Below are 15,541 nucleotides of genomic sequence, written 5' to 3' on the forward strand. Positions count from 1 at the left end.
CAAGTGCTCAGACGCAGAGGCACAGAGAAAACGGAGGCAGCCTAAGAGAGGAGTGGCCTTGTTTGCTGACAGCTTTCCCCTTCCCGGTCCCTTCCAGGCCAGGTCACAGTCCTCCCTTTGGAATTCCAGAAACACCACTGTATCCTCAGAGTCAACTAACCCTTTGTCAATGCCAGCTCGTGTGGGTTTCTCTTACTTACATCCAAAGGAGTTTTGACTGAGAAAAAGCCTCAGCTGGGGAAAGGGGAATTCTCATCATGGGCCATCTTCAGCTTACCCAGGGGTTGCGCCAGCATGAGGAGAACAGACAGCGAGGGAAGCAGGCAGGCCCCAGGCCACAGCACCTGTCTTTCTTGCCTGTCAACTGGGGCCCGCTAGTCCAAGCCTGGCTACAGTTTCATGAGGTAAATCTTGTTGCTTCAGACAAGGTTCTTCCATGGAAAAAGCCGGGGGCGGGAGGCAAGAGACACAGGTTCATGTCCCAGCTCCGCCACTTGCTTGCTACGTGACCTCAGGCAAATCTCTTCAGTCATCTGGCATTCATTTCCTCATCCGCCCTACTTATCTCACAGGGTTATTGTGAGAATCAGCAAGAGAGGTTGTGTGGAAATGTTTTGAAAGCTGAAAGCACTGTGCAAATAGAAACGATTGGTAGCACACCCTCACCCTCAGCACAGGGAGTCCCCATAGCCCTCATGGATGCTGCACAGAGCGGAGGTGTCCAGTTCCTGCCCGGGCCCTGGCAGTGAGTCACCCCAGCGGGGGGTCCCTCCATTCTACTGACACTCAAGTTCAACTTGTTTGAGGAGTAAGTGAAATAAGTCACGTGCCTGGCCAGTAAATGACCATTAAATGGTAGCTTCCCTCATGCATCCTCTCCCCAGCCAGCCAACCCTGCTCCTTTTCAAACATTAATTTTTTGCCTTTCTACTGAGCACCTCTGCTCAGTCCTTCCTGCTCCTCTCTTCTGAGGCAAAATCTTTCCAAATTTTTTTGAGTCCTTGCCAAATCTCACCTCCGCCATGACCTTACTCCAGCCTGAAGCCTTGCTACCTTCTCTGAACTGCTAGATCACTTATTTCCGGCATCACTTCTGTAGTCGCCATTCTTTGCCGGTTATCTTCCTTTCTGTGAATGTCCCATCTTGCCGGTGGGATGATAAATTCCTTCAGGGGGGCCCATGCTGTATTTATCTTCTATCTCCCAAGCTTCTCTCCACTGTTCTGCTCCCAGGCTGCCTTTATTTTCGTGCCAGAGAAGGACTCAAGTCCTTGCATTTCTCTTTCTGTCTTGCTTCCCCTCATCCTCCCAATAGCTCTCAGAAGTTGCAAGGTGGGCACTAATGCCCCATGGAGTCTCTGGCAGTGGCACTCCCTCAAGGACGGGCTCTCGCTGCCCCACACTGCCTGTCTCGCCCTAGGTTTCTGCAGCCTTTTGGGCAGGATGAAAAGAGTGAGGGCAGAAAGCCTGGACAGCTCTGAGGAGAGAGATAAGCGACATGCAGATAAACCTCTTCCCCAGCATCGATCGCCTCCCAGGAGCCTCATGGATGGGGGCAGCGGGATAGGGATGGGGGCAGGAGCATCTCTTTACAGAAAGGTCAGGCCACCTGGCCAAAATCACAGTAGAGTTGATTCTTAGCTGAGAACTCAGGGCTTCTGACTTCCCCTGGAGTCACCCAGGGCCTCCCGCAGGTACGGGCACCACCACAGGCAGACACGCAAGGACAGATCTGATCCCACGTACACACCTGGGAGAAAAGGTGCCTGAAAAAGGTCTCCAGTAGGTGGCTCCGCTGCTCCCGCGTCACAGCTGCCCTCATCAGCTCCTTCTCCTGCAGCTCCCACTCCTGGAAGCTCAGCCCACTCTCCTTCAGAGCTGCCCGAAGGTTTTCCACCAGCGCCTGCCGCTCTTCCTCTAGGTTGAAGAGCAGCACCTACAGAGGTGGCAGTGGGGAGAGCAACCATTATCAAGGCCTCTTGAGGCCAGGCGATTGACATGAATTTTGTCAAGGGGCCACTGGAAAGTGTGCCTTTGCAAAAGAGATATTGTTATCCCCTGGGCTCAGGGGGGTTAAGTGGCTTGCTTACAGGTGCAGAGGTAGCATTCAAAGGCACGTGTACAAAGCCTTTCTTCCCTCTCTATTCCATATGGATGGAGGACACTGCGAGCCCGAAAGAGCCCGAGCTGCAGACCAGCCTCTGCTTGAACTCCCCTCCAAAATCTCTAGCAATTCACTAGATCCTGAAATCCAGGGACAGGAAAGAGGGCCCAGCTTCTTCCAAGGACTCCCAGCTAGGACCTGCCAGGGTGCCCGTAGAAAGGGAGGGGCCAGACTGTGTCAGCAAGACTAAGAAGGGACTCTGGAGATCATGTCATCCAGCAGGCCCAGAGCAGGACAAACGTGTTCAAGTTTATCTCTCTGTCAGCTACTACAGTCAGGGACTAGAAGCCAGAAACCCTGTCTGGCCCAGTACCCCTTCCCCTCCACCTGGCTGCCTCCTGGGCTGTGGCTGTGGACAAGGAGCCAGGGGACAGCTGGGTCGCACCAGGTCATACTCCTTGGGGATCTTGAGCAGCAGGGCGCGGCGTCCACGGTTGCTGGACAGGATGAGGTTGACCTGCTGCGGGGGCCGAAGCTGGATGGTGCGGAGCACAGAGAGCCTGCTGTCCACCACGCGGATCTGCCCGGGCTGCAGGTGCACGAGCACACGCTGGCAGGGCTCCTTGCCGCCCTGCCATTCCAATGCTGGGGAGAGACAGGGCTGGATCAGCAGGGGGCCCTTCGGGGCCTGCCCTGACGGAGGTACATTGGGAAGAAGAAGGCCAGCTCAAGGCTGGAGTTAGACAGATCAAGGCCTCCCCAACTCCTTGCCCCTTCTTGGGTCCTGAGGTCATCCCCTCCCCAACAGTCCTGCTGGGCTTCTAGCCCCGGAGAAGAAAAAGAACTACCATTTCGTGAGCGCTTACTATGTGTCCAACACTGTTCCCAGTGCTTTGTGTGAATTAGTTAATTTAATCTGCATAAATCTAAGACGTAAGTGCTATTATTATTTCTATTTTACAGATAAGAAAAATAAGTTTAGAGAGATTAAAAATCTGCCTAAGGCCCAGGAGCCCAAGTAGTGGAACCAAGATTCCAATCCTCAGCCAGTCTGACTCTAGACCTTCATTAATTACTTCTCTGTTGCCAGAAATTCCAGTGTGAGATGCCACAAAGCAGCAGTTCTCAGGATCTGCAAGTCACAGTAACCCTGGGAAATGAGGTAGGGTCCTGTGACTCCTCCCATGAGTCTATCACATCCCCTTCCTTTGGGACCACTGGGAGGAGCTATGGAGAGTGGAGGCCTCAATGCCCCTGCGGCTCTGCCCACCTGTCCTGGCCTGCCTCAAGGCCTGAAAAAGGGAGGTCATTTCCTTCGGCTGCTGAGGTGGAGGTGGGGCTGTAGCCCTGAGTCCTGTCCTCCCCAGCACCACCCTGGCCAGCCCCACACCTACCTTCCACTCCCTCCACAAGCTTCTCAGACATGATGCTCTGGCGGCCTTGGCCCTGGAGTTTCTTGAAATTTCTCCTCCGGAGCTTGGCAACAATCCAGGCACTGAGCAGGCTCACTGAGAGGGCAGAGGTAGTAGGATGCTCAGAGAAAAGTGGGGGTTCTGGAGAGATCAGTAGCTCCTTTCCCAGACTCCTTTCCTTGGCAAGAACCCCTGCTTTCCCCACCTTCTAGGTTGGCCCATTCGATTATCTCAAATTGTGAAGTTCCGGGGGGGGGGGGGGAACCACTTTGCCTCCCATGGGGACCTTTGCATAGCCTCTAAGATGCCTGCACAGCCTCCCGTGCTTCCACCACTCAGGTCCCTTCCCAGCCAGAGACTAAGGCCAGAGTTGTTGTGCCAGAGACTGGACCCACTCTGCCAGGTGGCTGGTCGGCACACACATGGCCGTGCCAAAGACTAAGTCCCAAGCCTTTGTCCCAGCAACTACATCCCAGCCCTTGTTCTCAATCAGGGATTTGCCTCTGACAGTATCCCTGGCTCAAGTTCCTGAAAATAGCTGTGGACCATGGACTCCTGTGGCTCCTGACCAATGTGGGCCCTGGAGGGACCCCAGGAGAACAGAGAGGCAATTCTCCCTGAAGCTGACTTATCTACAGGTCAAACACTTCTCATGTCCCCTCCTGCTCCAACGTTTTCTTCATTTGCCCAGAGGAATGGTACTCTGCATGGTGGGTTGTCATAGATGGAACCACCCCAACCCCACCCCACCCAGCTTACACCTCTCACCCAACCCACTCTGCCCATCACTTTTACCCAGGGGGAAGCAGCAAAGGGTCCCGATGGTGACCCCGAAGCCAAATCCACTGCCTTCAAAATAGTCCCGCATGACGGGAGGAGCACAGACTGGCAGGCCCTCGGTGCTGAGCTGTCTTGGCTGCGGGCAGGGGTCTCCTGGGGAGGCAGAGGAAGCTAGAATCCTGGGGGGTGCTGAGCCACAGGTTCTGGCACAGGATCACTGAGGAGGTTAGGGTGGCACACTGGGCGGATAGCTCTGGCTGGCAGAAGGGAGGGGGCTGCTTACCCCTGCCCCATTGTACCAAGAACATGGCATTTGCCTACTTGGGTAACAAGTGGAGTCAAAAATGATCCTCAACCTAGGTCTCTCCCTCACATGCACATATGTGCACACATACACACACACACACACACACACACAGCCCTTTGCCCATCACTGCTGCACTCGCCCCATGCCAGCCGAATGCGAGCCTCCTCACCAGGTCTCTCTCACTCAGTCCTGTCCTTGCTTGGGTACCTGGTGGAGCTGTGCAGAGGGGAACCTACACAGGTGTATGTGGCCACCTTGCTGCGCAGAACCAAAGTTCCCAAGGGCACAGCCATTGCTCACTCCCCACTTGGAGTCCACCATCTAGCCACACTGAACCAAGCCCACAGCTGAGGAAGGATGAGGCCAAACCCCTCCAAACACCTCCTGGCCACTCACCAGCATGCCAGAAAAAGACGTTGGGCTGCAGGGCACTGGGGTTCATGTTGGTGACGGCCACTAGAACATCCCGTAGTGAAGTGTTTCTGATCTCTACTATCTCTTCCTCCGAGAACAGCCTAGGGGTGGGAGAGGTGGGGGACTGTTGCCATGGGAAAGAGATGTTGGCCTCCCAGGCCAGGGACCCGGATGAGAAAAGAGACCCAGAAGGGCTGGGGAGGAGGTGGAGCCAGCTGAGAATCAAGGGCCCCTGGGGAATGTTCACAGGTGGAGGGTCTGGGGCCAAGCCTGAGGCGGAGTCTGGGTGGTGGCCCAGGTAGGCCTTACCCATTCCTGGTGTTCTCAAACCAGTAGCGGTCACCATCCCGCAGCCGCACAAATTGGTCGAGAACGATGGCACTGAAGAGGGGCCCAGGATCCCCGTGGCTCTCCAGAAGCCCCCCAGGGAGCAGCTCCAGCCGGGACAGGTCCTGATTGTACAAGGCAGCTATGGCCTCCAGCACCTGGGGCCAAGAAGGGACAGTGAGTGCAAAGAGGCAGCACCCACCCTTGGGCAAAGAGATGGTTCCCAGGGATCAGCCCCAGGGATAATAATAATAAGTAACAGTGACTCCCGGGAACTGCTCTGAGCGCTTTCATAGGTTAACTCCTCTATGGGAACTCTCTTATAGATTCAGCTGCCTATTTTATAAAGTGGGAACAAAACAGACAGCCAGCTCCCTACGTAACTTGCTCTTGAAAAGATACGAAAGTTGAAGGGTCAAAATCAGTGCAAAAGGGAATGGTAGAATGATGTATTAGAAAAGGTTTCTATTCTTTAGAGTTAAAAAAAGTTTTTAAAACTCAAATCCCTGCATATGCATTGCCTTTTAGAGAGAGTCTTCAACAATATACGAGAAGCATTTTCTACCTGACCTTTACGTTAGCTCTTTTCTCCACAATGTAAATAAATAAGCAATTGACCAGCTTAATTCCAACGAGGCCCAGTTGAAACTAAAGATTTGCTACTTTTGGATGCCTGGTGAATCCTATCTTTATATTGATTTTATAAAGTTTATGAGCGCCATGCGTATATCACTTCTTTATTGGCCTTTCAATTCTCCACTTTCCAACAAATTTATAACATGGTAAGGGCAAAAGCAATAAAATAGGCCCACAATTGTAGGAACACTGCTCTGCCAAGATGGTAAGGCAGCCAAGACTGGTCTGCTGGCTGGCAGGCAATGCCCGGCACCCAGGTGATAGCTCAGAGTCTGACAGCTGACTCCCCAAAGGCAGCTTGCATATCAGTGCAGGAAAGGACAGCTTGTTCCTGAGTTGAGGACCTTCTATACCTACTCAGGGAGTTGTTGGGAAGAGTGAATGAGATAAAGCCCATTAAGTGCCTGGTATGCAACAGATGCTCAACAAACATTTGCTGAATCTTCACAGTCACAGCTAAATCCTTCTGGTCTAGTAACCTCCATCCTGGAGTGTGATGCTGGGGAAAGCAACCTGGGTGAGCCCTGCCACTCTCTCTAGGTGCTTATCTCTAGTCCTGTGTTTCACGGCCCATCTTCCATGTCTCTGGGCCCTTCCACTCTGCCCTCTGGGTCCCCACCCCTACTCACAGTGCCATTACTACGGGAGAGTGCAGGGTTGATGTCCTGCCATCTGGTAATGGGAGGCAGGCCCAGTGCTGCCCTGGCCTCAGTGTAAGAGGGCAGGCCCAGATCCCGGCCTCGTTGCAGGCAACTCGCCAGGTGGTCTGTGCGGGAAAACTTCAGTGGCCCAGGCCAGAAATCTGCAGATGAGATATCGGAGAGTCTAAGGGAGCCTAAGGCCACCACTGTACCTCTAACCCATGTCCCAGCCCCAGGGGGACCTGAGCCATACAGAGGGAGCTATGGTCAGCAGGTCAGAAGCTCTCTCAGGAGCGAGACAGTGCAGGCTTCCAGGCCTGGGCACCCCTCCCTGCCTGACTCTGGAGCTCCAGCTAAACCTCCTCCCAGGGGCCTGGGGATGCACAGCCTGCAGGGACAGCCTCAGCCTCACCTCGCACGTCCTCCACCACCACGTTGTCCTCTCGCTCAGCGATCTGGGAGGCCATGCCCAGCAGCAGCGCATCCATATCTTCAGCTCTTTGTAGGTTTGGGTGCTTTGGGGGTGGGGAGAGGAGATGAGTGTGGCTAATGAGGCCAGAGATTGGGCAGCCAGACTCCCTCCTCCCCATTGTCCACGTCCTGGGCCCACCCAGTCCTGCTGTTTGCTCCCAAACTGGGGGGCCATTCCTCCTCCTCAGGTTGATGCTCCACTCAGGGTGAGTGATGTCCCCATCCAAAGCCCATGCTGCTGGGAGACAGGTCCCCACAAGCACAAGGGATCTAAAACTTTATTTCTATTTTAGGAGACTTGATAGTAGGGTTGACAAAGTCCCTAGATCTAGGTCTTGGTTCTTGTTCTGTCACTAGCTAGCTATGTGACCGTGGGCAAGTCACAGGACCTCTCTGAACTCAGTGTCCTCTCCTTAATAAAAAGAGCATTGGGGGGGCTGGCCCCGTGGCCGAGTGGTTAAGTTCGCGCGCTCCGCTGCAAGCGGCCCAGTGTTTCGTTGGTTCGAATCCTGGGCGCGGACATGGCACTGCTCATCGGACCGCGCTGGGGCAGCATCCCACATGCCACAACTAGAAGAACCCACAACGAAGAATACACAACTATGTACCGGGGGGCTTTGGGAAGAAAAAGGAAAAAATAAAATCTTTAAAAAAAAAAAAAGAGCATTAGCATTAGGGATTAATAAAATATAATAAATAATAAAAAGGGATTAGGAGGACACTGAGGTCTCTTTCAGCTCAGCTCTGTGACTCTGATCCTATGCCATCCTCTTCTCTTTTCCTCCCACCTCCCTTCTCCTCTTATCAATACTCAACACAAAGTATCTGATTTTGTTTTAAGTTGATGGTCAGTGCTCTTCAAGCACACTGGCCTGGTTTAGATGGACTATCCCTGGTAATCTCTCAGAAGCCCTCCCTCCTCCTCACCGCCCCCCCCCCCCCCCATACACATTCACACACTGTCCTGGGTGTATCTAACTGGGAAGTTTCTTTGGGGGCTGGGATGGCTGGGATACTCCAAGGCCTACATGGGACCAATAGCTGTCAAGGGAAAAGAAAAATCTAGGAGGAAGCAATGAATGAAGAGCCAACCTGCACAGGCCCCACTGTCTCTCACAAAGCTCTGAGGTAGAGATAGAGGATTGACTTTTAAGCATGTACAACTACCTGGTGATCTCAGACAGTGGTAGGGGAAATGGCTTAGGTCCTCCTCCAGCCCAGCACATTCCAGCTGGCTGCCTTAGCTCTACTGCCCACCTTCACCACATGCCCTCAGACACACACCCACAACACACACATATACCCACCCATATTTGTGCCCCCAGCCCTAACCTCTCGGCTCCAGTAGCTGTTGCAGACCCGGAGAGCTCTGGAGATGCTTGAGTTCCTATTGAGGACCCCCTGGAAGTGGCAGCTGGCATTTCTGAAATGCAAGGAGCAAGGGAATGGTAACTGAGGCCACGGGGTCCTAATGTCAGTCTCTGGTCTGCTCTGGCCTCCAAGACTGTAGCCAGGGGCCCAGGCCATTGCTTCCCATGAGGGGAGGGGGTTAGAGTAGGTCCTGAATAATCTGCTTTTTGAAAGGTCCCTCTCCCCACATCAGACCAAACATCTAGAACTGCATCCACAGCACTCGTGTGTGCTCGTGCCCTCTCTCTCTCTGTGTATATACTATATATACATGTCTAAGTTAAAAGATTTAAAAGGATTTTTAATTGTTCTCTTGAAATTACTTGTCTATGGATAACTCAATTGCTATGATTTCTTGGCCATCATCAGGCATATCCAAAAATTGTTCCACAGTAAGAAAATCTAACCTGTGAGTTGTTTTAAATTATAATGCAATTGTAAAAAATAAACTGACATGCTTTGTTTCATATACACTTAATTAAATATGTATATTTTTAGTTTAAAGTTCCCTCTTCATTATTTTGGAGCCAATATTTTTCTTTAGCTCTCACACATTCTTATTATAATTCCCTCCAAAGGCTAGGTTCTGTGCTCATAGCTAAAAATGACTCCAGTGTAGTGTCAAGACCTGAGGTTCAGACCAACGGGCTTTGTGACTCACCCTCTGAGCCTCAATTAGCCCATCTTTAATTGAGGGATTAATATCTACACCGCCTGCAGGAAAATGGACATAAAAGTGCTTAAAAACCACAATGAAGTATCTTTTTAAACAATTTGTTCTTCTTCCCTTCCATATTCACTGTTCCCTGGGGGGAATGGGCACAGTTTAGGCTGATAATCCTATCCTAAGAGTTCCTGAGGGCAGGTTTTTCTCAATTGACACTGTCACCGCTCCCCTCTCCGCCCTCCCCCCACCCCCGGATTTCTGAGCTCCTCCCCTACCTCATGTAGACGCCAGGGGGCACCATGGTGGAGAAGAACTGCTCAGAGGCCGCCAGGAACTCCGGGGAGATGCCGGGGTCCAGAAACGGCCGGTATCCTGGGGGAAGAGGAAAAGAGAGACGACAGTAAAATTTAGCCCTTAAATCACTCAACATCCCCCCGACCGCCACCTGCCCCTACTCCATAAAAACTCCTGCAAGCTCTCCATTCTCCTTCTCCATCCCTTCACCTGCATAATCCGGGAGCATTTTCCGCAGGAAGCTGGGCAGCCACTCGTACACAGCGATGTTCTGAGGGTCAGAGAGAGGGGAAAGGGGAGGCCAGCGCTGGAGCTGCCAGGCTGGGAGGAATCTGAGCCCAAGGAAGGCTTAAGTGAGAGATGAGGACCAGGCAGGGGCAGGCACGAGGGAGGCCAAAGAGGAAGGTGAGGAGGCATGTCCCCCACAAGGAACAGGGGATTTGAGAGGGGGAGGAAGGGAGCTAAATAATAATCACAAGCGAAACCTCATGTCTAAGTAGCGCTTTGCGTCCTGATCATTTTCAGGGTCTATTCCTAGACGTTAGCTTTCTGGGGAGGGGTGTCCTCCTGGAGAAGGGCGTTTCTGGGTGGGAGTTGTGCAAGGATAGCTGGCCCTGCGGGCGAGCGGAGTCTCGGTGGACCAGGACGTGGGGGAGGCGCTGACCTGATAGGTGGCGATGACCCTCTTGCGCGCGTGCTGGAACAGCTCCTCGTCCCCCCAGCTCGGGTGCTCGCGGGCCAGCCTCTGAGCGCACAGGTTGTGGTAGCGGAACCAGAGCAGGCCCAGCGCCTGCACGAATGGGTCGCGGTTGCCTCGCTCCGCCCCGAAGGCTGTAGGCGACGTGGGGACACAGGGGAGGAGACGAGCGGCGGTGTGACTCACAGGAGCCCAACCCCGCAGACCCCAGCCAGCCCTCCACCGAGCCCGGCCCGCGGCCTCACCGTACAGCCCCTGGGACCCGCGCTGTCCGGTGGCGGGGTCGGGCGCGGTCCACATGAGCAGGGGGTCCTTCGAGTCCCGGGGGAAGGCGGGGTCGGGCCCGGACGCCAGCTGCCCCCCGGAGAAGCTCCGCAGCTCGTCGCTCCAGGAGTGCGAGGAGCCATAGATGGCGCTGCCGTCCAGCCAGCCCGTCACCTCGTTGGTCTGCGGGGCAGCGAGGGGTCGGGCAGCCGAGGCGGCTAAGGGAGGGCCAGGCCCAGGCGGGGTCCGTGGGGGTGGGGTGGGAGCCTCTCCCGCCCGGCCCTGTCAGGCCCCGAGCCCAGGACCCCGCCTGCCTCGGGTCCAGCGCCCCGCCACGCCACCTGCCTCGTCTCACCAGGTCCCTGGGGTTGCTGGGGCTCTGTCCGGTTTTGGGGTCCCAGCGGCTTCTCTGGAAGGGCAGCACCACGTCCCCGCTCCGGTTGGGGTCGAACACGGGGTCTCCCGGAGGAATGCGGATGTTGAGGAACTCGGCGGGGCAGCCGGGTCTCTCCACACTCACCAGGTCGGAGAGCAAGTGGTAGCCTGCAGGCAGCGGGGGTGGGGGGATGCTAGGGCCAGCTGAGGGCCAGTCTCCTTTCTGTGCCAGCTATCTAGTCCTCCCCGCCGCAACTCCTTGAAACTTCAAAAGACTCAGCAGCCATTTTATGGGCAAGTCCAAGCCTTGACCTCCCCCACCCGTTCCCAGTCCTCTGCTACACCCCTGTCCAAACTGTTTTCATTGCCAGTTTGGCCTTCTCCTTAGTAACTGGGAGGCGCCCAGTTAGTGTGCCTAGGCAATCGGGCTGGCGGCACCAGCTCCAACATGCAGCTGGGAGCAGCTTGCCCAGAGGGACTGCCAGCCTCAGTGGGATGTTGGACACTGGGAAGCAAGGTGGGCACCCTGGAAGGCCAGCAGGAGCTGGGCATTCCTGCTGGGAGCCTGCAATCCACAGTCACTGGGGTCAGGTCACCCTAGCATGCCTATTTTGAGACACACACCCCTCCCTCAGCCCTCTTGCCTGAATCAGAACCCTGACCTGAGCCTATCCTAGGAGCCACAGGGGCAAAGAGTGAGAACAGGGTCCCACGGAGAGTTCCTACCAGATTATTTTCATGCTGCTGCCTCTACCCTCCCATCAACAGCTCAAGGTGGGGCAGACTCATGCCTCTCTCACCAGACTTTCTTCCTCTGCCCCTACCCTTACCCGGCCCCATTGCCTCCACCTCGTCTCTCACTCCCATCTCTCAGTCCCTCCATCACTTCTCTCGTCACTCTCTGACTTTCCCCTCAAACATAGTGGTGTCCAGCTGACCCCACTGGCCTCCCTCCCCCAGAGGTTGAGGCCCTCACCGAAGAAGACCCCCAGCACCGTGCGGTTTCTCATGGAGGCCTGTCCTGCAGGGCCCCTCATGGCAGTGTTGCTAAGTTCTCGGGGGTTCGGCAGGTGGGGCTCTCCCAAGGGCTGGTACACACCATCTGCATAGCTGGCTGGGACGAGGCGCTGCAGCCGAGAGCCTGAGGTAGGAGGGGTAGGGACAAGGATGAATCCTCAGGGCGGTCCCTCACCTCCTCTCTCCCAGGCTTCCCTCCATATCACAGATCCCAAAACCTTAGGAATGGATGAACCTTTGCTGGTGCGTGCCACCCCTTGCCCCTTAGTGGTAGGTACCACCCTGACCCTTGGGCTCTGTTTCCACTTGGCTCTCACATACCTTTGCTGCCCCATCTGTGCTCCATGAGGTTGTTGTACCACCCATCAAATCGCTGCACCTCCCACGAAATGGGGTTCTGAGCTCCTGTGTGAGAATGGAGGGAAGGGGCAGCTCGGCCAGTCTGTGCCTGAGAGAATGGGCAGGCCTGCAGGATATGGAACCTGTGGGCCTGGCGCTTGGAGCAGCAGAAAGTGGACACCCAGTACAGTGTGGGATGTAGGGTGCAGAGAGAGATGACCCAGGGCAAAGTGATGATGTTTGAACTCAAGCCCAATCTTGAAGCTGCTCAGTGGGGGAAACATGGCAGGGAGCACTGAAGTACTATAGCCAGGTGCAGTGTGTGCTCACAAATGGCCTCAGAGAGGAAGAGGAGGCTGGAGGAGAACAGTGGCGATGGGGAAGGGGGTGCAGGAGCCTTCTGCCCTCACACCTCATCTTCCTGGGGGACACGGCAGGACAGAAACCGTTCCCAGCCCTAAGACATCAAACAGGGCAAGAGCCAGCCACACCCAAAGAGCCAGCCACTCTTCTACCCAGGAAAGGACATGCCATTCTCTGTCCCATCCCTGGGCAGGGCCAGTGTGGAGAGGGGCTTGGCCCTGGCCTGCTGAGAAGAGCCCAGGGCAAGGGTGTGGGCCACAGGGCTGTGGCTTTGCGGCCCGTTGCTACTCTGGCCTTCTTCCTAGTTTCTTGGGTGGAATCAGGGACTGACTGGTCATGGGGATAACCCTGCCCCTTCCTCTTTGGGGGCATCATGTCTCCATATAATTCCTCCTCTGGACAGTATTATACTCTCCAAAAACTAGGGTCAGGGAGGGAGCACTGGGCTGGTAAGGGAGGAGCTCAGAAAGTCGGAGCAGAGGGAAGGGTTCAGTCAGAGGAGCTGGGGTCCTTCTGGCCAATAGGTTAGATGACCAGCCAGATTCCTTTCCCCAAACTAGGAGGCTACAGGACCAAGGCTCCCTCTCTGCTCACCTCAGAGAACAGAGCAAAGAAAAGGACTCTCCTTAGCCAGAGAGAGACCGTTCCTCTGCTTACCTCTCCATATAGACCAAGGGTGGGATCTCAGATCTACCTTCCTGATCCACACCCATGTGTATGTATGCGCACATGCCTGTGCACACACACACACACACTCAAACCCAACTAAGGATCCAGGACCTCCGGCAGGAACTAGAGTGTCCACATATATGTGATCTCTAAAATAAGATGAACTGGTGGCAGAACAAGGAGGAGGCCTCTTGGGGAGGGTGTCGGGGAGAATGCCTCTTGGGAATAAGAGGCAAGAGGTGGGGAGAAGAGGAAAACCCAAGGCCAAGGCAAGGAGAGGCCTGGAAGAATGGGAATGTGAGCAGCTCTGGCAAGGGAGACACTGCAGGGCCATGTCACCATCCTGTCACCTCCGCCAGGACAGATCATCTCACAGGTTTCTCCGCTCCCTGTTCTTGCGTCTTCCACCTCTGATGATCAGGGACTTGCTCTTTTTAACCTAAGTTGTGGCACCTTAAGCCCACTTCCTTCCTCAGCAACCCAGACTACAGAGAATGGCCTCAGAATCTAGTAAGAGACTGTCCAAAGCTGAAGGTAACAAGATGAAACTCTTATGGCTCATATTGGTTGTTTTCTTTTTTTTATCATATTGTTTCAGAATATTGGTGACTTCCCTTCAGCTTTGGGTCCAATTTGACCCTAAGATCCTTTATTGTCTTGTGTGTCTAGTCAATCTTTTCTTATTTGGGGTCCAGGGTCCTTACTTTATGAAGAAAGAGAGAAAGGGCCCACCGACAGTCAAGAACTAAATAGGAAATGCTGACACAGCAGTTAAGGCTCCCTAATTCTGTGTATTTGGGAAAAATTTTCATTCCTTTATCCATCTGTCTAGTCAACAAGCTTGAAATGAGCACCTACCATGGGCAGGGTACTGTGTTAGCTAGGGCCTGGAGATACAGAGGTGAGTATGACATAGCTTCTGTCCTTGGGGGAACCCATAGGATCTGGGTTCCTCTGCTCCTAGCCACATTTCTCCTCTAATCTGTACTCACCTGTGGGCGTCCATGGCCCAACCAGGAGTATCCATGCCAGAGCCAGGCAGAAGCCCATGATGAAAATGATAACAGGGCTCAGGTGTTATAACACCCTGAAATGCAGACCCTAGAAAAAGACAGAGAATAGAGAGAATGGACCCAAGCAGTTCAGGAGAGTCAGGCTAGGGCCTCTGCAGTCCCCTGTGAATCAAGGCCTGGGGCTGGACCAAGGGCACAGTAGGTAGCAAAAAGCAAGAGACTCACTCTTTCTCAAGAATCTTTCATTCATTCAACAAACACTTGATGAGCACCCACTATGTAGCGGGCACTGACCTAGGCACTGGAGATTAAGTGATGAACAAAGCAGACAGAAATCACCATCTTCCTGGATTTTGCCTTCTAAGATTAATTGGAAAACTTCCTTTGGTTCCACTTCCTGCAGTGGGTGTGCCTTGAACAGAGCCTTGCTTGGGGGTTAGGACACCGGGCTGAGGCCAGGATACTGTGCTGCTGCCTAAGTGTGATCTTAGGCAGGTCACTTCTCTGATCTGGAGCTTGGTTTCCTCTTCCAGCTATGGGAACAAACATGCCTGAACTGCCTACCTCCTAGTGTGGTTGCCAGAATCAAATGTGAGAATGAGGTTGACTTCAAAGGGAGAAAAGTGACGGATGCTATGTAAACATGATATAAAAGAGTGGGCTGGAGCTTGGCTCCTCTGGGTGGACTTTGAAGGGATGCAGGCCAGGTGCACATGTGTTTGGTGCTGGCTTCCTGCTCTCTCTCCCCAGGCCAACAAATCACCCAGGGACAACAGGGAAACAGAGGCAGCAGGGGACTGAGGCTGGGACTCCTGAGTGGCACAGGGAGTGCCTGAGGCCAGTGAAGACCTCCTGAAGGCAACGTGAAGATTGGGGGTGGGGTAGGGCTGGGGAACAATATAGTGGAGGAAGGTGGGAGCTCAGGGAAAGCCTCACCTCTAGCCAAACCCTCAGGGCTCCTGGACAGGTTGTCTAGTCACAGAGGAGGGAACCCGGAAGGTGACTTCATTCCCACTTGCAGTCTCCCACTAAACAAATGAAGAACCTAGGCCCTGTCATACCTCGAAAGCTCAGTATTCCACCCACTGCAGCCCAGAGACTGTCCAGACACCGGCCTTTGAGAGTGTGTGAAGAGCAGGGCTCTGTATGGTTTAAGCCATAAGCCTGGACATGCTGAGTGGCCACAGTGATCCTTCCCTGATCTAGGATGCCCTGCCCTTTCCCTCCCAGCAGGATGTCTTCAGGATCCTTGACCCCAGACACCAACATACGACTCAATCCACAAAAGTATGCAGTGAGCTTTCAGGACAGGTTGCGGGGCAACCTGAAGGCGAAGGTAGG

General features: G+C 54.2%; 1 protein-coding gene across 6 annotated transcripts in view; it reads right to left on the bottom strand.

Moving 5' to 3' along the window:
* The window catches only part of DUOX1 (dual oxidase 1), a 36,331-nt gene that overhangs the window by 20,003 nt on the left and 787 nt on the right, over nt 1-15,541 (bottom strand). For 4 of the 6 annotated variants that reach the window (XR_011528777.1, XM_070581414.1, XM_070581404.1 and 1 more), the window contains exons 2-18: nt 14,180-14,288; nt 12,138-12,221; nt 11,776-11,940; nt 10,780-10,967; nt 10,406-10,607; nt 10,128-10,294; nt 9,674-9,734; nt 9,445-9,541; nt 8,425-8,515; nt 7,034-7,136; nt 6,610-6,782; nt 5,327-5,502; nt 5,000-5,118; nt 4,312-4,449; nt 3,499-3,612; nt 2,550-2,749; nt 1,751-1,936 (exon numbers count right to left, since the gene is read on the bottom strand). Coding sequence is in view for 5 of the 6 variants with exons in the window: in XM_070581414.1 (XP_070437515.1) it covers nt 1,751-1,936; nt 2,550-2,749; nt 3,499-3,612; nt 4,312-4,449; nt 5,000-5,118; nt 5,327-5,502; nt 6,610-6,782; nt 7,034-7,136; nt 8,425-8,515; nt 9,445-9,541; nt 9,674-9,734; nt 10,128-10,294; nt 10,406-10,607; nt 10,780-10,967; nt 11,776-11,940; nt 12,138-12,221; nt 14,180-14,237 (2,322 nt within the window). In the remaining variant the exon portion in view is untranslated. The remainder of the gene's footprint in view (nt 1-1,750; nt 1,937-2,549; nt 2,750-3,498; nt 3,613-4,311; nt 4,450-4,999; nt 5,119-5,326; nt 5,503-6,609; nt 6,783-7,033; nt 7,137-8,424; nt 8,516-9,444; nt 9,542-9,673; nt 9,735-10,127; nt 10,295-10,405; nt 10,608-10,779; nt 10,968-11,775; nt 11,941-12,137; nt 12,222-14,179; nt 14,289-15,541) is intronic. The other 2 variants (XM_070581429.1, XM_070581423.1) reach the window with 1 other exon arrangement.

Source organism: Equus przewalskii, chromosome 1 (assembly GCF_037783145.1).
Source record: "Equus przewalskii isolate Varuska chromosome 1, EquPr2, whole genome shotgun sequence".
Classification (NCBI taxonomy): domain Eukaryota; kingdom Metazoa; phylum Chordata; class Mammalia; order Perissodactyla; family Equidae; genus Equus; species Equus przewalskii.